The 24,937-nt window shown below is 45.1% G+C and overlaps 1 protein-coding gene across 1 annotated transcript in view; it reads right to left on the bottom strand.

Annotated features, from left to right (window-relative positions):
• Positions 1-24,937, bottom strand: part of LOC148525552 (pyroglutamylated RF-amide peptide receptor-like) — a 173,825-nt gene that overhangs the window by 13,623 nt on the left and 135,265 nt on the right. Inside the window, exons 2-4 of the mRNA XM_088470880.1 lie at positions 12,091-12,249; positions 4,452-4,513; positions 4,037-4,272 (exon numbers count right to left, since the gene is read on the bottom strand). Of these exons, the coding sequence (XP_088327006.1) occupies positions 4,037-4,272; positions 4,452-4,513; positions 12,091-12,249 (457 nt within the window). The remainder of the gene's footprint in view (positions 1-4,036; positions 4,273-4,451; positions 4,514-12,090; positions 12,250-24,937) is intronic.

Here is a 24,937-nt window from a genome sequence, read left to right on the forward strand (position 1 = left end):
GCGCTATTCCGCCACTATGTGTAAAAAACGGCACGATCAGTCACACATTGATCACACCATCGAACATTGCAGCAGTCTTATGGAGATGCAAAATGTCTGCCTGAACGAGGGCACTGGAAACAGTGCAACTGTGGAAAAATTGACAGTCGCTGCGCACGACACACCCGCTCCTGGCCGGCCACCCACTAGTTACCACCTAGATATGCACATTGAAATTCTGCCTCTCTTCATCCAAATTTGCTCTGCATCACCTGGTGGTAACCAATGGGGAACATGCGCAGTGCGACTCCAATGGATGCACAGACTGAAAACATTGGCAGCTTGTGATTGACATCAACACTGAGCCCGCCTCTGAATCAGGTCTATAATGGACTTATATATAGGAGATTCATCTCCTAAGGAAACCACCTAAGGGCTACTAAGGCGGAGAAACGCGTAGAGACGTGTCCTGTTGCTTTTGTTGGATTGATGTGTGTGAGGATTTTGACAGAAAAGTGGGCTAACAGCTGCTATATGCATCGCTGTTTAGTGATATATACCACTGGCCATCACTGTCCTGCCTTGGATTTTACACACATTCTTATGGTGTACTAAATAAGGCATTTGAGTATTGAGATGGATTATCAGTATTACATGTACTGCCCATTTGCTTAAATAAACTCTCACTTTCTCCTGCAAATATCAGCAACATATAATACTGCTTATGTGCAAAAACTAACTTTTCACCTTTATCCTGAATGTTGCAAAAAGTTGCCTAACAACTGAGGGGTCTATGTACTAAGACTTGGAAAGTGATAAAGTACCAACCAATCAGCTCCAAACTGTCATTATTCAAACACAGCCTGTAAAGTGACAGCTTGGAGCTGATTGGTTGGTACTTTATCTTTCTACAAGACTTAGTACATAGACCCCGAAGCTCTAACTGTCGAATGTATCTTTATTTCTCATCTGGAACTAACCATTTAGTATGCTTTGCATGCTACAAAAAGCTAACATTTGAAACTGTAACAGCTTGTTATATTTTCATTCTGAAACTGCCACCAATTATCTTGGATTTATGCCATCTGCCAAAGCAAGGTTATAATAACTTCAAAGGCTATTGCCGCTAGTTTCTTTGGATTACGTAAAGCTTATGCTTTATGCTAGAATTATTTGCTATTAAGTTTAATGTAAATAAATATTTGTGCATTTTTAATGTATTGTGTGATGAGTTATTAAAGTAATATATTTCTAACTGACTAGCGCCTCTAGTTGTTTTTTGGTTCCTATATAACTGCTTCAGAGGATTCCAGTTCCTCTTATATTTATAGAGGCAGCTGTCAGTTAGTTCATTCATCCTGCCAATGAGTTACTGTACACTAATTTTATATATTTAGGATTAGATTTTTATATAGCCTTTTTAAATGGTTAGCACCTGTTTTTGCTGTGGTTTTATTGTTGTATTTTGAAGTGGAGGAGGTTGGCACCAGAGCGCGACTTCCGCCAGAGGCACTCAGCAGAGAACTTTGGAGAAAGCGGATCAAAATAAGGTGGCAGAATTAGAGAGGGAATCATTGAAGATTGATTGTAACAACTGAGGCAGCAGAGTAAAAGGCATTAATAAGGGGTGGTCATAGAAGAAGCCAGTTTGGACAGGGCAGGTAAGGGTATTCATGGAAGAGAAACTTATGTGAGCTAGCGCGACAAGATTCCACCTTGTAAGAATGGTCTTAAGGGAGTAGGGGAAATGTAATGCTGAAGGAAAGTATATGGTGGTCAGAGAGAGGCAGGACGGAGTTGTTGAAGTCAGAAAGTGTAAAGAAATGAGAGACCAGGTCAAGGGTGTGACTGTTAACGAGAGAGGAACTGTAATGTTCTGGTTTAGTTGTGGACCCGGGGTGGTGACAGGAGCTGACACAGAAGCGGATTGAAATAAAAAGGCAGATTCTTTAATGTGTGATTTGGCAGACATGAGAATGGCAAAAGCAAAAGTCCAGGTTTAGCACTAAAGTGCACTTGTAAACTGTAGTGAGGGTAAGGGGAGAATGTCCAGATAGTGGCAGGTGAGAACAGTCCAGTATGCAGGTTAGTGAGCTGAAAAAACACAGGCAGAGGTGATGAGTCCAGCTGGGAGTGAAATGGAGATAAGGTGCAGGGTGTCAGCAGGCTCAGGCACTCAGGCAGGGGAAAAGGTAGTGGAGGATGCAGGGTAGTCCAGCAGGTTTTCTGGAGCTGACAAGCAGGCTGGCAGGTAGCGTTTACATAGGTAACCAAAGGTGAGCACAGATAGCTCCCTCTCAGCTAGGCTGAGATACACGTTGCACTGGCAATGAAGGAAGGCTCTGGACTTTCCTAAATACCCCGTGCCACGCTATGACTGGCTGGAAGGAGCACATGACTCACCAGGATTGGGCAGTTGAATCACATGGTCAGAAGGCAAGATGGCGCGCCCATGCCAAACGGAACGGAAACACCACCAGGCCTCACCAACCCTGAATGACAATGTGGCCGCACAGAACCACGCGCAGCCAATGCCCCTCACCAAACACCAGCGCCACCGCCAGACGCCCCCCACCATAGTGACCTCACAGGCAATACCTGCCGACCACCATGCCGAGAAACCCTGGCCGTGACAGGAAGAGGAGGCCCATTGGCAGAGGCTAAGGGGTATATATTTACTAAAGTGCAGGTTTATAGACAAGTAGGTGTTGCCCATAGCAACCAATAAGATTATATTATCTTCTATAAGGTGCTAGATAAATGATAAGTAGAATATGATTGGTTGCTATGGGCAACAAATCTACTTCTATAAACCTGCACTTTAGGGAACATACCCTTAAATGAGGAGAAGAGGGAGAGACGTTTGGATGTATCAGGTTTAGAGCAATTGTTGATCAGTAAATTATAGTCCCGTAGGATGAGGAAGGAGAACTTCAAAGAAGAGGCGGGTTGAGTGGACCTCAAAGGAGGAGAATGAGAGCGATGGTTCCAGGGTAATGGTGCAGGGTCTCGACACTGCCACCATGATGGCCTACATGTTTGGGGGTGTGGGAGAAGGTGGGGCCTCATACGACAGCTGGAGAGGTAGTGTCAGTAGCAGTTACCAGTTTAACATGATAGTGAAGAGGTTCAGGGGGTTATAGATGAAAAGGTCATGGGTTGGGATCTGCTTGTTGCAAACTGACCTGAAATTCGAGAGGGGATGTGAGAAGGTGAGGGATGGAAGGAAAGAGATATGGTTGAGCTTGGAAGGTTTACAGGAGTGTTGGGAAGCTTTGGTGTATCTACAATGAATGCAGGGTGTGGGGCCAGGGGGGCCCGCACCACACACCCTGCATCCATAATTATACTTATCTCTCCAGACTCCCACGTAAGTCAGCACTTCAGTACAATGGAAAACATAAATAAATGAAATGGCACGGCAGACATTTTAAAGGTGTTTTGCACAAGTGCAATAGAGAAGTCTCTGGGAATCTGTCATGGGCACCATGTTCCTGGAGACCTGCACCTGCATTGTAGACTCTGGCACAAAGCCTGAGTCTACTGCGCTGCCAAAAAATATGGGAACCCGCACAGAGCCTGCACATGGGCAATCTCCTCTCTTACACCACCTCTGTGGAGAAGAGTATGAGGTGAGGGGAATGAGACAGGGTGAGAGTGGGGATAGGGTGTGATCTGGGGAATAGGGGTGAGAGAAGAAATCTAAGGGGAAAGAGAAGGAGAGAGGGAGGTCTAGTCATGATGAGGCAGTAAAGTAGCTAAAGTTTTAACAGTGGTGGTATTATACAGTAAACAGACAAAAGTAATCAATATATAACACAGTAATTGATGGAGGTAAATAAAAGAAGGATAAGTAGTATTGAGAGACAAAGCATAAATGTAACAATAGGAAGCACAATGAATGTGAGGGAATAGACAAATATGATGTGGTAGGCCAGGGACAATAAGGAGATGAGGGAGTGAGTGTCTATGGGGAGTGGATGCAAGACAGACAGATAATCCTAGCTGGCAGTGCGATTGGCATTAATGAGATTATGTATGAGCCATTATACAGTACCTGGTGATCTTTGCCATCTCATTACGGCTCAATGTATTCAGCACTGAGCAATCCCCAATGCGTTTTTTAATCCACAGTTCGTACCCGATACGGGTGTAGAGGAGCAGCATGGCAGCGAGGGGTACTAGGAACAGGGCCACAAGGATGAATATGGCATAAGCTCTGCGCAGGCTGGCATCGCTCCAGGACTCAAGGCAACACACATGGTACAAGTTATACAGCAAGTCATATTTCACCTGTAAGACAAAGGTCTGTGTTACCAGCTTAGTAGTACTAATACGAATATTACAAGTCATGAAAGTAATGTCCAGCCTAATACGGAGTCTTTTGTATGGACCACAGAACTTGCATGGCAATGCTGGCAGACAGTGGTGGCACTGGGGAGGTCCTGGGGATATAGTAGCCTGTTTCTTACCTCTAAAGTCTGTACATGCAGCATTGGGGAGCCGACAACAATAGCAATAGTCCACACAAATCCTGCAAGAGAGAAGAGAGTGGTCTACATCACACATTCCTTCTATGTGAGTAGAACAGAACACTGTGTATTCTGTATATAGTACTGACTTCAGTGGAATGATAAGTAAGGACATCAACTATCACGACTATCAGTAAATCTACTCTCAGTAAACAAGAAGCAAAATCTGAATCTTAGAGAATAAAGATAATTGATGCCAGGAAGGATGATCTCCTCCCTGACACTGCAATAAGACACCAAATGGAGACTATTCATTAAAGTGGTCATCCCTGGTAAGTTACTAATCTATCTAAGTAAGAACCTTATTTATTCAGGTAGCAAAGCCAGCGATATTGCAGATAACTCGTGCATTACTATAAATGTCAGAGCACACCTCAAACAATGTATCGACCTAAACGTTTTCTCAACTTCACTATGGTGGTTAACGCCATCTTTCCTATGGGAATAGGGATCAGAGTGCAAAGTGGGATCTATTTGGATCCCTCCGTCTCCCCTGGCCCTCACAGTGTGCATGAGCGGCCATGGCCTAAGGTTGAGCATATGCAGTAACACTTCCGGGACAGACCCTACCTGTGTAAACTTTTGCCGCTAATATTAGCAGTGAAAGTTTAGATGTTAGGCTTCATTGGGATAGCTGCTTATTGGAGCTGCTTTACCGTCACATGTCAGCCATTTGACAGAACTGGCCTGCACGAGGTATTTACTAAAAGTACTATACATCTTCTATGCAGAGATCCAAATTGCATTTTAAGAGTGTATATTATTCCACCTTGTTGATGGTCTTACATAATATCTGCATAAGACATTTGCTGTCAGTACTTGCACACAGATCAGCCATCTGATTAAGGGTTGACCTGCACGAGGTATTTACTATAAATACTATACATTTTCTATGCATAGATCCAAAATTGCATGTTAATACTGTATATTATTCCACCTTTTTGATGGTTTTTACATAATAAAATAGGACTGCTTTGCTGCTACTTTAACCGAATATTGCCTATATACCGACTGTTATCTGCTGCTATAATTATTTACACTCCTTTGCACTTTACTGAATATCAGTGTTTGCCTTAGTATTAACATACACTGGATGGTATATAAACATTGTTAATAATATCCTTTAAACTTTGGAACAGCATAATACCAATGAAACTATACTATTTGATATTTTGTTTGAATTAATATCATTATATGCATTTTGCTTATCTTTGTCTTCACACTCCTATCGTCTGCTGCCTGCAGCCCGGGAATCCTCTCATTTACTGTCCTATGTTTTTTAAGTAAGACCGTGGATAGTAGAAATGAACGTCTGCTACAGTGGGACGATATTGACTGTTGTTCCCAAGGGTCACTGTTGGACACTGGTCTCTTACTCTCCACCCTATGCCTTTGGTAAGATGGGAAGCAGCAGAACCTAGTGTCATTCAGGCTTTTCATACCTTGACTTTCATCCTTCTGAACTATATGGTAACATTTGGTGCAATTGGATAGATTTTTTAACCATAAGGAGTAAACAGCAACACAGTGCTACAGTCACGCCTGATATGATATAAAAATCTTATGTGATATTTTGTGATTAACCCAGGGAGTATTTTAATTAATTGTTTCTTTGTTATATGTATTTTTGTCAGTAATTGTATATGTGTCTTACCTATGGCCGTATTCAATTTGAGGCGAAAACGGGTGATTGGCGATTCAATTTCAATTATCCCCGTATTCAATCTCATAGACTTTTTGCTGGGGATAACTTTTCTCCATGTAATACATGGCGAAAAAATTGCAGAATTGGGGTTTAGGGGTGCAGGCTTAAAAAAAATAGCCCTGGGAGTGTCCCCTAAAAGTATTCTGGGTCAATTTAAAAAAAAAAAAAGTCTTCAGGACACCCCAAAAAAGGTACTTTAACTTTGGGGCGAAAAAAAAAATTTTGGGGACAAACTTCTAAACTAGCTAAATTGATCTCGGGGGGGGGGGTTCCCAAGTATCCGTCAGGTGTCTTCAAGAATGCGGCTGGTAGCGGCAGGTGCATTTTTTGAAGAATTTAAAAAAATAACTTTAGGGACTTAAAAATATGCTTACGCCCATTACCCATTTTCTTGTACCTCAAATGTGATGGGCATAGTTATTTTAGCAAAAAAAAAAGCTAAGTGGTATTCTTCACAGGCGCATTTATGCACCTGCCGCGGCTATTAAAAAAACCCTGATTACCTTCAGCAGGCAAAATCGGGGGTACCCATAGAGATCCCCCATGTCAGGACATCTTTAGGGGGATGCCAGGATGAATTCCCGAAAATTTACAGGACTTTTTGCCACTTACCTTTCCGCTGGGTTCCGATTCCGCAGCTTCTGAATTGAATACGGGGATAAGCGGCCACGCGCCCGATACTTTATCCCCTGTCAAACCTCCGATGTGGTGCGAAAAGTCCGGCATGTGAAAAGCCCTGACTTTTCGCACCTAATTGAATATGGGCCTTAGTAACTGTTTGTCATATTTCTCCGTCCCATGACTAATGATTCCTCATACCCCTCTGACAATTCGTTCACCCCCTATACCTCCTGTTTCAGATGTCTGTTCTGTAAGTCATTTTATTATATATCCTTTGATAATTAATAAAGGTTATGTTTTATAAAATTTAGCTATGAGAGTGCTTTGTTGGTCATTTTGGCCTTCTCCTTCTTTTGGAACTATGGTTGTTTACTCTGAGTAGCACCACCTCAACTCACTTATGCACCTTATTATAGAATAGAGGATATTTGTGGATATAGATTTTCTGATTCATAGAATTGCATAAAAACTGTTTATTGAATCACAGTAGCATTACCTGTGCGGTGGACCTTTTTCCCTTCCCCTCTTCATCCCTTTGTTTTAGCATCCCTAAATCCACTTACTCAGAGGCTATGCGGCTGCATCGGGAGCAATTCGAGGCCCCCCTCTCCCACCTCACTGTCTGAAAGGCAGTAGTAAGGGTATTTGGGTTCTCTCCATTGTTCTGTAGCTATCCACAGTATCACATCTTAGTAAGAGGACACACTGCTCCTTCTGTCACACCGTAAAGGGCATACTGCATTTGCAGACCTCTTATCCAAGTAATCCAGGTAATGTTTATGCATAGGTCAAAAATAACTGTGTTATCTTTGCCATATTAAATAATCATTTACTAATGACACTAGTAGTCCCCATATCATATTACCATATCTCATACATGCCGACTTACTGGAAGCCCCTTCCGTGAGGGGGCTGCCAGGTCGGTGTAGCAGGGTGGGTGGGGGCTGCTGAAGTGGGCGGAGCAGGGGCGTGCCCATGCATTTGCGTCATTGCGGCCCCGCCCCCCACTTTATAACGACGATATTACCGGCATTACAAAACATGGGGCGGGGCTACGATGACGCGATTCGGCGCAAATTGCATCACCGCCCACTGAACCGTCCAGTTTCACGTGCGGTTGCAGGGGGTCAGCGGACAATACGGGAGACTTGCCTCCTCTTGCAGTATACTGGGAGCGGCACCCGATTTTCGTGAGGCTCCCGACAGTTCCGGGAGAGTAAGCAAGTACTGTATGCCAAATCTGCAGAATACATTTACATAGAATGAAGTTTGTGCACCCATGTATCATCTGGGTGATTACATCCACTCACGCAGAGCAATATTTGTACCATGGCACTTATTTTAATTGTTGTGACTACATTACAAAAGATCATCTCATCCTTTGTTCTATCTTGACTTGATGTTAATATTCATTCAGTACCTTATAGAATTTTGCTATAATTATTATCATATGTTGCTATTTGCTTACCTGGTTTTATACATACTTTGCTTGAAGTGTAGTAATATACATATATTATTGATTTGTTTCTCTTGACTACCAAAAACTAACAAAAAAAGAGTATGTAGAAATTCATGTGTTTTGTTCGTGTTACAGATTTCGCTACATTCACTTTTAAAAATGATTTGTTATTAAGGTTTACAGCATCTAAAATCAAATGTTCGCATTTCATTCCACATCCAGGACAGGTCAGTATATCCACTGACTGCATTACAGGGCATACTTATCAATTATTGGATTTTAGCCCTGATAATTGTAATTTCTTATTGCCAATAGACAAGATTGCAAGACAACAGTAGTACAGTATATGTGAGTGGTTTACACCAGCAGGTGCAGGGGCAAACGCAAGTTTAGCAGAGGGGGAATGGTGTGTGTATATATACAATATGTAGACAAAAGTGATTGGACACTGAAAGCAAATAGAGATTGTATTGATGTCAGTACTTTGTAGGACCACCACATGCAGTGATTACTGCAGACACCCTTCTTGGCAAACTGTCCACAAGTTCCTGGACAACAGCAGGCGGTATGTTTTGTCATTCCGCCTTAAATGCAGTGACCAACTATGACACTGAAGAAGGTTGAGTCGGTCTAGAGTGCACCAGTCACTCCAATTCGTCCCAGAAGATCTCAATGGGGTTAATATCTGGACTCTGAGCTGGCCAGTCCAGCCGGGTAACCAAAGTTTCTGTATACCAGTCCAGCATTGCCCTGGAAACATGACAGGTGGCATTGTCATCCTGATAAATACATTTGTTGTTTCCGTAGAACTGGAAGTGCATGGGCCTCCCTACAAGGTGTTCTTGTCGAAACTGCTACATTAGTGGCCATTTGGAACTCGTGTGTAATGGTATGCATAGTATGCATTTCGCTTGCTACTGGCGGCACTGCATAGGGGGGGATTACTACTGGGGGCACTGCATAAGGTGGACCACTACTGGGGGCACTGCTTAGGGGGGACTACTATTGGGGGCACTGCATAGGGGGGGATTACTACTGGGGGCATTATATAAGAGGCTCTGCATAGGGGGGACTATTTCTGGAGGTACTGCATAGGGGGGATTACTTCTGGGGGCAATATATAAAGTGCACTACTGGGGGCACTGCATGGGGGGGATTACTACTGGGGGCATTACATAAGGCACACTGCATAGGGGGACCACTACTGGGGGCATTGGATAGGGGGGACCACTACAGGGGCCACTGTATAAGAGCTTGTGTAGCTATCCGAGGGGGGGGGCAAGGCTGAAGCTATGCCTAGGGTACCAAGAAACCTTGCACCGGCCCTGCTCATAGCAAGGTGACATGAATTATCAGAGTTCAAACAGGGCATGATAGTGGATGCCCAACGGATGGGACATTCCATTTCCAAAGTTGTGCGGACATTCAACATTCCTTGATCTATGGTTTCATGTGTGTACTGGGAATACCTCCTGGAAGGCATTATCACCCACTGTGGACAGCGGAGTGGTGACCATGGGTGCTTGTTGATCGTGAGCAGAAGCGTCTGCCCAGAATTGTCTGTGGTAACAGACAAGCGACACTGGCTCAAATCACATTCACATTCAATGCAGGAGGTACCAGACACATATCCTGCAGGTCAGTGCAGCTTTCTTTAGCTTCCATGGGATATGGGAGCAGAAGACCCACCACAATACCCCTATTAACACTACGACACCGGACACAGCGCCTCACCTGGGCTTGTGATGTCGCTAATTGGACCCTGGAGGACTGGCAACATGAAGCGTGGTCCGATAAGTGATTGTTGCAGCGGTTTCAGGCTGATAGTAGGGTTCGGGTGTGGCACAGACCCCATGAGGTCATGGAGTCTAGTTGTCAACAAGGCACAGTGCAGGTTAGTGGTGGTTTCAAAATAGTGTGTGGTGTGTTCACGTGGCACGGGTTGAGTCCACTGGCCCGCCTGAACACATCATTGACTGGTAACTGCTATGTTGTATTGCTTGATGACCATTTGCAGCCCTTCATGGACTTTATGTACCCCCACAAGGATGGAATATTCCAGTAGAATGATGCACAGTGTCATCAGTCCCAAGTTGTCCAGAATTGGTTCGAGGACCATTCTGGAGAGTACCAAAGAATGGTGTGGCCACCACATTCACCCAACATGAACCCAATAGAGCATTTATGGGACTTAGTGGAGAGGTGCATATGCACCCAAAATCCTGCACCTACAAATATCAGGGAGCTGTGGGAATCTAGATGGCATGGGTCAACATCTTTTCAGAGGTCTTCTGCCCACTTGTGAAATCAGTTCCATGTTGAGTTGATGCACTTCACTGGGCTAGAGAGGGTCCTACATGATACTAGGCATCTATGCCATAACTTTTAGCACTTTAGAGTCTTACACTAAAGACACTTTATTGTGTAAGACACTAAAGTGCCAAGTGTATTAAGTTCAAATCAATGCTGACACCTGTTGTCTTTCCAATTAAAATATGAAATGGGAATATGCTTTATTGTTGCAAACTGATTGCTAATATCACTGTAATAATGCATATTGATTGCAGAAACATTACTATAGTATTAACAAGATTCGGACTTGGAACGTAAAGTGACCCTGCATAAAATTCTGAATGTGGCCTCACGTAGGTGGGACCAAATCAGCTGAAGACGGGACTAGCACAAACCTCATTGGTGGTATGCAAGGCCTATTCAACTTGCAACAGCATGAGAGTCACAACAGTAGGCATTTTAAAGAACCAATCAGGTATTTTTCAGATCATTATATACAAGGCAAGCATTTGAGGGACCTATACATAATGTAGGCATTTTAAGAAACTGTAGATAATATTTGAATTCCAGAGGCCAATATACAATACAGAGTGCTCCCCCCAGTGGCTGCAGTAAAACTACAAAGGGCATCCTAGTGATAGTGCATTAGACTGACCAGCATACAATATAGAAAGCATGCAAGTGACCAATATAAAATACAGGGTGTCCTAGTGGTCATAATACAATAAATAGAACATCCATGTGATATTCATACAATACAGAGAACATCATTGTCACCAATATAACACTAAGAGAGCATCCCAGTGACCTCCATACATTAAAGAGAGCATCCTCATGATCACCATACAATACAGAGAGCATCCAAGTGACCAATATACAATATAAAGAATTTCTTGCTGCCCACCACAAAAACAATTCTAATGATCACCATACAATACAGAGATCATTCTCGTGGTCAATATAATATGCAGAGTGCATTTAGTGATAGTTATAAATAGCATCCTATTATCCAACAAAGGGGGGTAGTCATGAATGCTTGGAGAGAGATAAAATTGTGAGATAAAGCACCAACCATTCTGCTCCTAACTATCACTCTACAGGCTGTGTTTAAAAAATGACAGTTATGAGCTGATTAGTTGGTACTTCATCTCTCACAATTTTATCTCTCTCCAAGCTTTCATGAATACCCCCCAAAATATACTGAGCATCCCCTTTCCCACAATACAATACATAGTGTGTCCTTACAAATTCCAAACAATACAGAGAGAATCCAACTGGATGACATAGAATACAAAGAGCTTAATGGAGAACTCCACACAATCAAAAGTGACGTCCTGGTCAAAAACTCCTGACTTTCCAATTTCATAAGGAGTTAACAATTATGAGGATTGACCATATGATAAAAACTGAAATGTATGCTAATTAAATCAATAATAGAGTATGTCATTAAGGTTTTGTCTAGTCAATGATAATATGTGAAGCAGGAAACAAAACATCCTTACCAAGCATCTTGTAGGCTCTCCTGTTTGTGTACTGCCTCTTCATTTTCAGCGGGTGGACAATTCCCTGGTATCTCTCCACTGCAATGCATGTCATGGTTAATGTACTGGCCACCACGGCTGTAGTCTGTATAAAAGGAACCATCTTACAGACAAATGGCCCTTGGAGGAAATAAAATGAAGCAAATGATTACCTATACTGCTTTATAATAATTAGCATATCAGTATTACCATTGTTTATTTGTATATTACCAACATTTATACATACTGTAGCACTGTACAGAGAATAATTATCATTCACATCAGTCACTGCACGATTGGAGCTCACTGACTAAGGGCCCGATTCAGAGATGGCCGCTAAGGCGATCGCAGCTGCGATATTGCATGGAACGCAGCTGCGCAAATATGCTAATAATTCCAAAGCTTACCTGAGCATAAGGACGCCCATTGCTGCCTTCTCATATGTATTAGCTGCGTAAATATCGGTAACATCTACGCACTTCGAGCGGCCATCTTCCCTTGCGACAGGTCTGACCAGACGCAGAATGGGCAGCTCTCCTGACACACAGAGGGCTCTCATGCTGCATAGGAGATCTCAAGGGCTAATTTATGTATGCTCATGTAATGGCGTTCAAACAGTCAGACACGCCTGTTTTTTTCTGACCACCCCCCTGTTATTACCCCCAAATGCTGACTGCCTGTCACTCACTTTACGAGTGAATCCTCTGTGCGAACCTAATCGCAAAGTAAATGCGGCGTGTGCGCATTGCGACTTATATGCATGCAAACAATCGCTCGATCTGCGTAAATATCACCATTGCATTCATCTCTGTATCAGGGCCTACATTCCCTAACATACAAGCCCTAATACACTATAATTACATCATAGTTGCCGACATTCAGCTCCCTCCTTCAGGGAGGGAGCTGAATGCCTGCACACAGCGGGGAGCGTGGCGGTGCGCTGACTCCTAATGGGGGCGGGGCCAGGGCGTGTCCGCACGATCGCGTCATCATTGCCCCGCCCCCTTTTCACAATGCCGAAAATAAAGGCGTCATCGGGCCCCCCGCTGCGGGGGGTTTCTAGCTGTATTCGGGGGGTAATGCGGCAGCCGGGAGGCTTGCCTGCCTATCCGGGGGGTCGCGAGCGGCAGCTGATATTCGGAAGGCTCCCGACCAAATCGGGAGGGTTGGCAAGCCTGAATTACATTTGCCAGAATCCTATTAACCTACCAGTATGTTTTATGGAATGTGGGAGGAAACCTATGCAAACAGGGGGAGAACATGCAACTGGGCCCCAGGGTTGTGAGGCTGCAGTGCTCCCTTGTGAAACTGTGCTGCCCATAGTATAGATATGTCTTTGTAAATTTACATATCCTTATCCAATATCAGAGCTAGTCACTGTACCATGACTATCATACTTAATATTTTTTCATTAATTCCATACATATAATTTTATTTTTTATGACTTGGTTCTGTACTGACTGTGGGCCTGATTCAGAGCCGGACGCTCTGAATCAGGGCCCTCCTACCTAATATTGGAGTGGCCTCTTGGACGCTCGCATAGCTGTGGGTGACCACCCACAGCTTATGCGAGCGTCCATGATGATGGTCGCGATGGTCAAGACCATTGCGACCATCGGGCTTGTGACGAGACCCTGCGGTAGGGTCTCGGTGACCACAAGCCCTGGAGTGATTTTGGCTCTATCAGAGCCAAAATCACTCCCACTGACATCACTAGTGATGTCATTGGGGCCGGACCCAGACGGTAGGCGTTCCCATGGGAACGCCTCCGTCTGGGCAGCCACGCCCCCGGCACGCCCACCAAAGGGGGCGTGCTGTCACTCACCATCGACAGCTTGCCCCCTTTGGTGCGAGACCCCGAGCGGCAGCTACCCCGTCGCTCGCCGGGTCTCGCGCATGCGCACGACGGAGCAGCCTCCGTCGTGCGCATGTGCATTTGGGTAACATCGACCCGCTTGCGAGCCTCCTGCGCTCGCGAGCGGGTCTGAATGAGACCCTGTATTTGTTGATACTCATTGTGTGAAGGAACAAAACAATATACAGGTATCACAATTATTTTGTTAGATACATATTAAGATGCATTGCAATGATATTTAGTAAACTGTGGGTTTCAAATGCTAACCATAAACCCAAATAACTCATTTCCGTACAGTGAAAACAAACATTAAAGTTTTTGCAGAAAATTAGTATAACTAGGTGTGCTTTGTATTCACTGACTAATACTATATATATATTCTCTTATGGATTTGTGATAAAATACATGATGACACTTGGGACACAAGTGGACAAACTGTAGGACCTGATTCTGAGTTGGACACAGCACTGGCTGTGGAATCTTCTTGCAATGATCAGCAGACTGCACATGTACCGCACCATGCATCCACATCTAGCCAGAAGATATGAGAGCGGCTGCTACAGATCTCTACATCCGTGATACGACTGTTTCTGGGTGGAGGACAGCTACCTTGCAAATGCACAGAAGAGATCCAAATCTGGGAGTGCTGTGAGTGTATCGCCAGAGATCTGTGCTAGTTTCAGGCCTGCGTGTGTAGAGGGACGCCTATTTCTTATGGATCTTTGGTATGCGTTCATCATGTCGACATTCGGAATGTTTCCCCAGAGTGTCGACATGGTCTGAATATCAACATGGACAGACTATCAACACCCAACATGATGGCATCCACAATGTCAACATGGACAGAATGTCAACAGCCAATTTTAAGGACTAGGGTTAGTGTAAGGCAGTGATTATGGTTAGTTAATGCATCTATAGAAAACCGTATGGTTACCATGCCAACTGTTGACATTAAAGTCAGGTGATTTCTTAATTTTTTCAGCTTGAAATCGGGTGGTTTAATGCGGCAAATTTGGCCGTTTTGAACAATAGAAATGATATCACCATTGGCTCAATTCGGAAGTACTTTTCACTTATTTCATGCAAATCGGGATTTACCATTATTCGTTTTGCTAAAGTCACCTGTTTTACAGTCAGTTCGGGGACTCAATAGAAGTTTTCAATGCACCACCTCCTGAGCTGTGAGTTGTCATTCAACATACACAATTCAGCAGGGGCTGGCTGGCAACTTTCAGCCTGGGGGGCAAACAAGGGCAAGTGGCCCAGCTTTTCTACCAGCGAATGCAATTTTAAAATGGGCGTGACAATCATGTTGGGGGTGTGGTTTGCATAATATGGTGCTGCAGAGCACCAATTTTTTTTTTGCAGGGGTCCTATCCTATATGTGATAGCTATTTATGGGATGGGATGAAATATATTGCAGCTGTCCCATGTGTTTGTTACTTATGTATCATGCACATTGACATTTATGTAGTGGGGAAATGTAATAATTATTTAGGTGACATGCACATGTGCAAGTACAACCTACATAAATATCAATGTGCATGATATATAAGTAACAAAAACATAAGACACCTACACTATATATCATTCCATCACCTAAATAATTACATATAGTATAGGAGGACCCCTGCAATATATAATAGTGAAGTGTCCTATGTATTTGTTAGTAATATAAAATATGCTGGCAGTGGCACTTACGTTGCACTTGCGTGTGTAGTAATTGTTTAGGTACATTCACATGTACATGTCACCTAAATAAATACATGTGCAAGTGCAACATAAATGCATGATATTTTATATAATTAGTAAACATATAGGACCCCAGCAGTATTTATAATACATACAGTATGCACAGGGCTGGCAACAGGAACCTTGGGGCCTGGCACATTGATATCTCTGGGGCCCTCAACCCCCCCCCTTGCTCAGGATCCCGGCGGTCAGAATCCCGACGCCGGCATCCTGACAGGGTTAGTATATCGACACCTGTCAGTCGGTATCCTACCCTCCCCCTTCTTCCTACTCCTCCCTCCCTGATGCCTAAACCTTACCGTCCCCCCGGGAAGCAATCGAGAAGCCGACTGCCTAAATACCGGCAGCCAGCTTCCCGACTGTCTTATCCCGGCAATGGTGAAATGCCGGGCGTCTAGATGTATACGCCCGCATTTCCCCGACGCCGGGAGACCGGCGCCCGGCATCACGATCGTAGTGATTCTGGGCGCCGCGAGCGGACAGCCGCGAGGGGGGAGGGTTAGGTTTAGGGCTCCCGGGGTGGGACTTAGGGTTAGGCACCCCCCCGGGAGGGTTAGGGTTAGGCTAGGAGGAGGGAGGGTTAGGGTTAGGCACCCCCGGGGGGGACTTAGGGTTAGGCATCCCCCCCGTGGGACTTAGGTTTAGGCAGCAGGGAAGGGGGTGGTTTGGGTTAGGCACTTAGAGGGGGGATTAGGGTTAGGCACTTGGGGGGGAAGTTAGGGTTAGGGGGTTGGGTTAGTGGATACTCACCTATCCACGATCGGGATTTCCAGCGCTGTCGGGCTTCCGCTGCTTCTCACTCTGCTCCTGTCGGGCTGCCGCTGACAGGAATCGAACCGGCATTATTTCATACCCATTCCGTCCCCCCTAATACCTAATCCTAACCCCCCCAAGTGGTGCCTAACCCCCCCACCATGGATTCTAAAACTAACCCTCCCTGCCCGTGACTTACAACTACGCGCCCTGCTATACCTACAGGATTCCAGCATCGGTATCTAAACTGGAATTTCGACGCCTATGTTTAGTTACAGGTCGGGATTTCGATACTGGGATTTATCAGCTGGCATCCCGTCTGCTGGCAAACTGACTGTATCCTCTCTATCTAGCTCATGTATGGGTTAGTGTGAAAAATGAAAAAAATGCAGTGTATCTGTGTGTGTATATATATATATATATATATATATACATACATATATATATATACACACACATATATATACATTCACATACATGCACAGACACACAGCAAGAAAGAATGGCAGCGTCAGAATAAATTAGAGTATTTCTGATGTCGCCGAGTGCCGCCATTAATTCTTGCTGTGTGTGTACGTATGTGTGTATATATATATATATATATATATATATATAAAAAATTAACAAAGGGGGTGCACTCACCAGTCTTCTAAAATGAGTTTTTATTTCATCTTTTTAAAAAAATTTTACAGCATCATAGTAAAGCTCCGACGTTTCGGTCCTAGTCATGGACCTTTGTCAAGGTACCTTGACAAAGGTCCATGGCTAGGACCGAAACGTCGGAGCTTTACTATGATGCTGTAAATTTTTTTTAAAAAGATGAAATAAAAACGCATTTTAGAAGACTGGTGAGTGCACCCCCTTTGTTAATTTTTTGTATGCAGGGATACAGGTGATCCCATTTGGGTAGCTACCCCAGCGATTGGATTTTTAGACGTGAGTGTGGACTAATACTGGACTTTATATATATATATATATATATATATACACACACATACACACACACACAGCAAGAATGGTGGCACTCAGGAGCTCATTCAGAGTCGGTCGTGAGTGCTGAGCGCTCACGACCGATTCGATGTTGCTCCACAGCGCATGCGCACGACGGAGCCGGCTCCGTCGTGCGCATGCGCGAGACCCGGCTAACGACGGGTGATCCGTCATTAGGGGTCTCGTCGTAGACGGAGCGAGCTGTCGATGTTGAGTGACAGCTCGCCCCATTTGCTGGGCGGGCCGGGGGCGTGCCTGGCCAAACGGAGGCGTTTCAGTAGGAACGCTTGCCATTTGGCGGCGGCCCCACTGACATCATCAGTGATGTCAGTGGGGAGCTTCCTGCTCAATCAGAGCAGGAAGCTCCCTGGGGCTTTAGGTTGACGAGACCCTACCTTAGGGTCTCGTCATAAGCCCCGATGGTCGCGATGGTCTTGACCATCGCGACCATCACCCTTGTCGGTCGTTAGAGCTATGGGTGTTAACCCACAGCCTAACGATCGTCATGGAGGCGGCCGTTCAGGATGCAAGTGGCCGCCCTGTTTCAGAACGACTGCTTGCATCCTACGACCGCCTCTGAATGAGGCCCTCAGGGCCTAATTCAGACCCGCCCGCGAGCGAAGGACGCTCGCAAGTGGGTCGATGGTGCCCGAATGTGCATGCGCACGTTTCAGTCTCACATGACTTTTATAAAGAACACTGTTCTTGATAAAAGTCATGTGAGACTGAAACGTTGAACAAGGCAGACACAGTTGTCAAGTTTGATTCTTTCATTTCATCAGACCTGTGAGTGCCGCCTTTCCCTTTCTACATATATATATATATATATATATATATATATATATATATATATCTATATATATATACACACACATATGTATACACACACATACATACGTATATATGATAAAAAAAATTACAATGACAATTACTTACCTGGCCTGAGAGACTTTACTTGGAGTGTGTGGGTGGGTATGCAGCCCATTGCCATTATATAAAATAAATGTGTGACAGTGACACACTCAAGTGCCACTGCCCTTACCTGTTTGCTGGAGTTGCTGCTGGAGTCCACCGGACATGGATGGGGGTGGAACCGTGAGTTGTGGCTCACGAGCTCCGCAAAGGCCCATGGGAGGAAATGCTGCGGCTGGGCATGCGCGGCAGCCCTCCCGCGGCCATTTTAGTATAGGGAAGCCCAGAGCCAGGACTCTGATACCCGATCGGAGCTCCACTCGGGGTAGCTGCGGCGCCATGTGGCCGGGTAGGTAGTGTGGGCTGGCCTGGCAGAGGGGGACATGGGACTGGCCCAGCGCCGGTGGCCCAATCTCCTCCCTAGCTGGGCAGGGAGCAGGAGCTTCCGCTGCCTGCCTGCTGGAGCCTGGCGGCCTGGGAATACTAAAATTGTTCCGGCCTGGGGGCAGATGGCACCCTGCCGCCCGGCCCAGCCCGCCACTGCAAATCAGTGTGATTTGTGTATGTTTCTGAATGGAACGTGTGTTGTAAGGGTTAATGAAATAAATTATGTGAGGTCCCCCCCAAAAGGCTAACCAGCCCCGGACTTGTCAGCCTGTCCTGGTACCTAAAATTACGGGGAACATAATGTGTAGGGTTCCACCGTAAATTAGGTACCAGCATCAGGCTGCAGGGACAGTCCTGATTTTAACTATAGGGGGAAAAATATTGCGTAGGGGTCCCCCTATAATTAAAACCAGCTCTGGATCCGGTGTTTTTTTACACATTTCTTTACAGGTGAACTACAGTTACCAGTGGGCACTTAATGCCCCGCATGCTGGGACTTGTGGTTCTCCAAGTACCAGCATGTGGGGGAGGCTTGCTGGGGACCTGTAGTTCCACTGTAAAGACAATGTTGTTAAATCTATTTTCTACACACTACATACACCATCAACCATCTACCCACCATCCCAGGGTGGCAGGAAAAGCCCCGGGCTATCAGCCTAGGCCAGGGGTGCCGTGGAGAGGGGGACCCCTTTATTTGGGGAGTTCCCAAATCCCCAGGGATCCCTGTCCTGACTAACGGTCGGGACTGATGCTGCGGCTGGGGGACCCGGTGAAGTGCTCCCCTGGCTGTGGCATCACCTCCCCCGCTAGAAAGGGTCTGGTGCTGGTTTTAATTATAGGGGGATCCCTATGCAATTTTTTCCACCCTATAATTAAAAGCAGGACTGGCCCTGCAGCCTGGTGCTTGTACCTAATTTACGGTGGAGCCCTACACATTTTGTTCCCTGTTATTTAAGGTGCCAGGACAGGCTGGCAAGTCTGGGGCTGGTTAGTCTTTTGGGGGGGGAACTCACATCATTTTTGTTTTATAAATTTAATCCTAAAAATAAAAAAAAATAAATTTTCTGCACATATTTCACTGATATGTGCAGGCTGCTTGTTCGGGAGACAAATTCGGCCGTTTAAATCGGGACTTCAAATCTGACAGGATCGACCAAATACACCATCAATCAAAATGATTCTGTCAAAACCGGGAGCTCGGTAAATTGTCGATTTTGTTTGTGAAAAAAAATCCTATCCGAGTTGAAAAACGGGGCAAATCGGGACCAAATCGAATCTTAGTAAATTTACCCCATAGAGAGAGGAAATAAAAGTTGGTGGACAGCCCAACGAATGGTGAAGACTTATTCAGAAAACTAGTCCTCAAATCATTCTGGACTGCCTTCTTTGAAAAACCTGTACGAATAAGAGGTATCCTGCTAGTGTGATATAAAATGTTTCCCGTATATTAGAACGGTTATTAAAGAATACTTTTAAAGTTCCACTTAGGTCCAAACCACTGGTGTGGTGCAGGTTGTCTATTTAATTTTATAGTATGAAGATTACTTCAACCCACACAATGGCTTCCTCGATTGCATGTAGGCGGCAAGCACATTTAACATGCAATTGTGTCAGTGAATAAGTAGCGACAATCTTGTTCTGTATTGTATTACTCACTCCTGGGCAGCAGCAATTTGTCTTAGGCTGCTAATCATCTCATCGGAATAATCATGATCTAATCTGCTGCAAAATTTAGCACTAGCTGAATCTTGCAGTGGAATCAGCTGTTTCGCAGAGGTATTGATTTCAGTGATACAGTATTCATGCTTTGCCTCGCCAGTCCATGCTTTCACACTGTATTTGTACATTCACAGTTTGTGGAAGTTATGGAGCTGTAACTAGAGCCTACATGACGGCAGTCAATTTATTCTACTGTATACAGTCGGTCGTGGTACTGGAGGACAGGTTTATGCACGGGAACAAAATTAACAGAGGGAATTCAATGTGGAATCATAAGTCTCAATGCTTACATGTAAAATTTTGCCAACTTAATTCATATCTACTTAAGAATATTAAATTTACATAGTGTAGGGACTATCGGTTCTTCTTTCAAATTGTAGATCCAGTACATTTGCCCATAAGTTTACTTGCTCTTCTGATACAGAGACATCAGGGGCTAAAGCTATAACGAGATGGGGTGGAGGATTGAGGCAGGATTTGATGAGTTCACATAATAGGTTTCTGATAGTGTTGCTAAAAGTTAATAGAAGGAATATATGCCAAATTGTTGGGCTTTTGTGACAAAACAATCCAAAGAGCTGCCGGTGAGATATATTCAATCAAACATTTCTTAGGAATATCTCATCCTGTTTTATATTGGAAAATAAAAAAGAATGCCTATTTTGGCACAGCAATATTTGTAATACATCTGCACTGATTACGGGACCTTTTATGTTTTTTTTTCCTAACTAACCATATTTAAATATTTTCTTACTGGCTGTGGAGCACTGTGTATATTTCCTTTCCTTTAAGTTCCTTTACTAAAGAAATGGAAATGAAACAGGTTCAAGGAGTGAACCAATAGCATTGCATGCAATATACAGTATACAGTATGTGATAAGATGTAATACATTTTAAAAGTGAAAAAAATAGCATTTTTATGTGTGGCACCACTGTCCCCAAGAAGTCCTGGAAATCATAACTCATAACCTGCTGTGCACTATGCACCAGCATACCTATGGCAGTATGCTAGAACCTGCAAAGTACTACAGGCCGCAGCAAGCAATGGATACCAGGGAATGCATTGCAAGTGCTTATATTTAGAGTCACCACCTTTTTCATTTTCAGATTTCTGGACAAGGGACGTGGCCAAAACCACAGTCGGGTTACAACCATTTTATTTGTCAGATTTCAGGCCAATATCTAACCAGTCAACAGTGTGACTGCAATCTTTGCATTGCAGTCTGAGCTGCTGGGTGGGTGGGGGGTGATTAGCAGTGATCGGGAAACCCTGGCTGAGATTGGTGGCAGGTTATTTTCCAGTAGCCGCCCAGTGGGTGTTTCTGACTAGTTACATACGATGTGACCACAAAAGGCAAGTGGTTAAAAATGTCTAAATATGTTAATAATGGAAATGTTTTACTTACCTGGTGGTCCAGCAGGAATCCATGTGGTGTCCTCCTTGTCCCAAACATAAGGACCTGTGATTGACAACTCCAGGCTGCACATTGTTGCTGAGGTGAAGCTGGTTGCAAGGGTCCCATGTAGGTGTTGTCCTTGCAAGATGGCTTTGCCTACCGCTACACACACACACTGTCCACCCACAACTGGAACAGAGACCACCCCATAGAGGGCGCACCCCTTGCAACCATCCCCATTTCAGCGGGACAGTCTCATTTTTCAGGCACTGTCCCGCTGTTCCACCCGCAGGCCGAAGTGTCCCGTGGGCAGTCGGGAGTTTGTATGCAGAACGCAGCGGTGCCGGAGAAGCTGAATGGATGTATGCAGTGCAGGGAGACAAAGTGCTGGGCTTGCCCCCAGCCTGACATGAACAAGAGGCATGCCATGCATGCCCCCAAATACCATCGCATAGGGGGCGTGACCTATGGTAATTAGGCCACAGACCATTTTCTCCACACGTGCGTTATTTACAGGCACTGCCCCATTCCTGCACAGGGCGCGGCTCCTCTCGGAGATGGCCCTTTATGTGAGGGTAAAACAAGATCATGAGCGATGGATCATATCAGTGTGGAGCTTTACTGAGATAGAGACTGCCATCATATGAGCACTAACGGGTCCTCCTTTCAGGCCATGCAACGAGCCAGACACAATTGCATAGTGGGCAACTGCAGGAACTTGGCAGACAACTATATGACCTGGGTCCTCCTAAGCCTCTGGGCCACATAGCAACAGCACCCCCTGCACCCTTCATAGCTACACCAATGCGTGGGTTCCCCTGTATGACCAGGCCAGGCTACCGTGGGAAACCCCACGCTGTTCTTCCTGCCATGTTGGCAATAACCAGCCAAGTCTGTGAGCACTGGTGCACAGTTCACTTTTTTGGGGGGCTGGGGAGGTGAATATAACGCAACAACATGGACATGTGAAGGCACCATATTTGTGGCATGCATTTCACATGTAAGTTATGGAAGCAAATACTTCTAACTGTACCTGAGGCTCTATATGTGCATACTGTATATTTTGCTAAGTGTAATAAAAATGTAAAAAACTTAGTGCTGTTGTGATACGAGCTGTCTGATACTGTAGAACGTTTGTTTCTCATCTGTGAGCAGGGGAAGACTGCTGTGTGTGCATGATTTGTGTCAATGTAAAGTTGTTCTTGCATAGGAGTAATTTTTGATTAATTGCTAAACTGTCACTCACAGAATAAACAGATGCTTTGTTTGCCACATGAGATGTCATCCTGCTTGCCTTGATTCTCCCAGGTTAGAAGTAGAACATGCAACACTTGTTTCTTGATCTGCACACTATTAAAATAAACACGTTATCCCTGATCCAGCAACACTGTCATTCTTCAGGCACTGCCGATGGCTGTCCAAACACAAAAACACTCAATAATATTCAGACACACTTCCGATATAACCTGAGATCTATATTTTCAATCCAGTATATTGTATATCTAGCATAGTGTGCCGGTCTGCAAACTCTTTCCCAGGAGCACTGAAACCTGCTCTGCCAGTCTGTCTGCTCTTGTTAAATCTCACCTTTCATCGTTGGCACAAGCGTGCACATATTGGGGCTGATTCTGATTTCCAGGTAAAGTGGCTGTACTGTATTTGTAGGCAGCCGCGGAGCTTTGTTTTACTACCTTATGCAAGAATCCATACGCTAATGGGAGGGTTCCTGCATTTGCAAGAGGAAAACCGTGCCACCCACTGATTTTACATAAGGCACCATCATAATTAGTGTCTGCACTTGAACTAGCTCCATGCTTGGTGCAAAAGATCGACAGGCTTCCCTTCCCCGTACGCACAGCTCGCAGAGCACGACACTCACAAGTCAGGGCCCAATTTTATGGAAAGAAAGAACTGGCGAAGTTCTGTATGACTCATAATAGTATGTACATAAGCAAAAAATGCATAAATTAGCATTCACACATGCGTTGTATGCATAAATGTATCATTTGCATCTGCGAACAGAGGACCTCATTCAGAGGCGCTCTGAATCAGGGCGGACAAATTTTTTTTTTTACCCGGCCACCTGGCCGCTCGCTAAGCTTTGCGTGACCACCCACAGCTTTTGCGAGCGGCCAGGTGATGGCTGCGATTATCGGAACCATCGGGCTTGCGACAAGACCCTTGTGGTAGGGTCTCGTCTGCCACAAGCCCCTCAAAAAAAAAAAGCCCCTCAAATAGAGCAGGAAGCTCACTACTGACATCGCGAGTGATGTCAGTAGGGCCGCCCACAAATGGCTGGCGTTCCTTCAGGAACACTTACATTTGTCCAGCCTACCCCCTCCCCGCCTACAAAACAGGGTGAACTGTCGATCATCATCGACAGCCGCCCCATTTGTAGCGAGCCCCGGAGCGAGTGAATGTCTCACTTGCTACGGGGCTTGCGCACATGCGCGTCACGCGCTGCGCAGTGCCCCACCATCGACCCGCTTGCGAGCGCATAGCACTTGCGAGCGGGTCTGAATGAGGTCCAGATATAAATCCGACTTGGAATTAGAGATGAACGGTTTGGATTCTGTGGAATCCGAAGTGCTCCGAACACCAGGGATCAGAGTCCACCTAAGCCGCGGCTCGGGTGTTCCCGTCTGACTCGGATCCCACTTCGAGGCCGAATGTCATCCTCCCAACGTCGGATTCTCGTGAGAGTTGGTTTCTATATAAGATTGAGCAGTGTACAAATGAAATGGCGCAGAGTCCTGGTCTCAGCTTCATTTCACTTGCATGCTGCGCACTGCTCTGCTCTTTAAAGTGGCTGTATCCAAACTCACAAGTGGCTGTGCTGGTAAAGTGACTGTAGGGGGCACACTGCACGCTGATGTATGCTGCGCTATACTCTGCTGATTAAAGTGGCTGTGTCCAGACTCACAAGTGGCTGTGTGTACAAGGCATGCTGATGTATGCTGTGCTGTACTTGTGCCCATCTGCTCCAGTGTTAAAAAAGTTTAAAAAAACTGTTGTTTTTTTTTAGCTGTACCCCACTGTGTATACAAGCACTGTGACTCATTGG

The sequence above is a fragment of the Taudactylus pleione genome, unplaced genomic scaffold (genome assembly GCF_031769625.1).
Source record: "Taudactylus pleione unplaced genomic scaffold, aTauple2 ptg000105l, whole genome shotgun sequence".
NCBI lineage: Eukaryota > Metazoa > Chordata > Amphibia > Anura > Myobatrachidae > Taudactylus > Taudactylus pleione.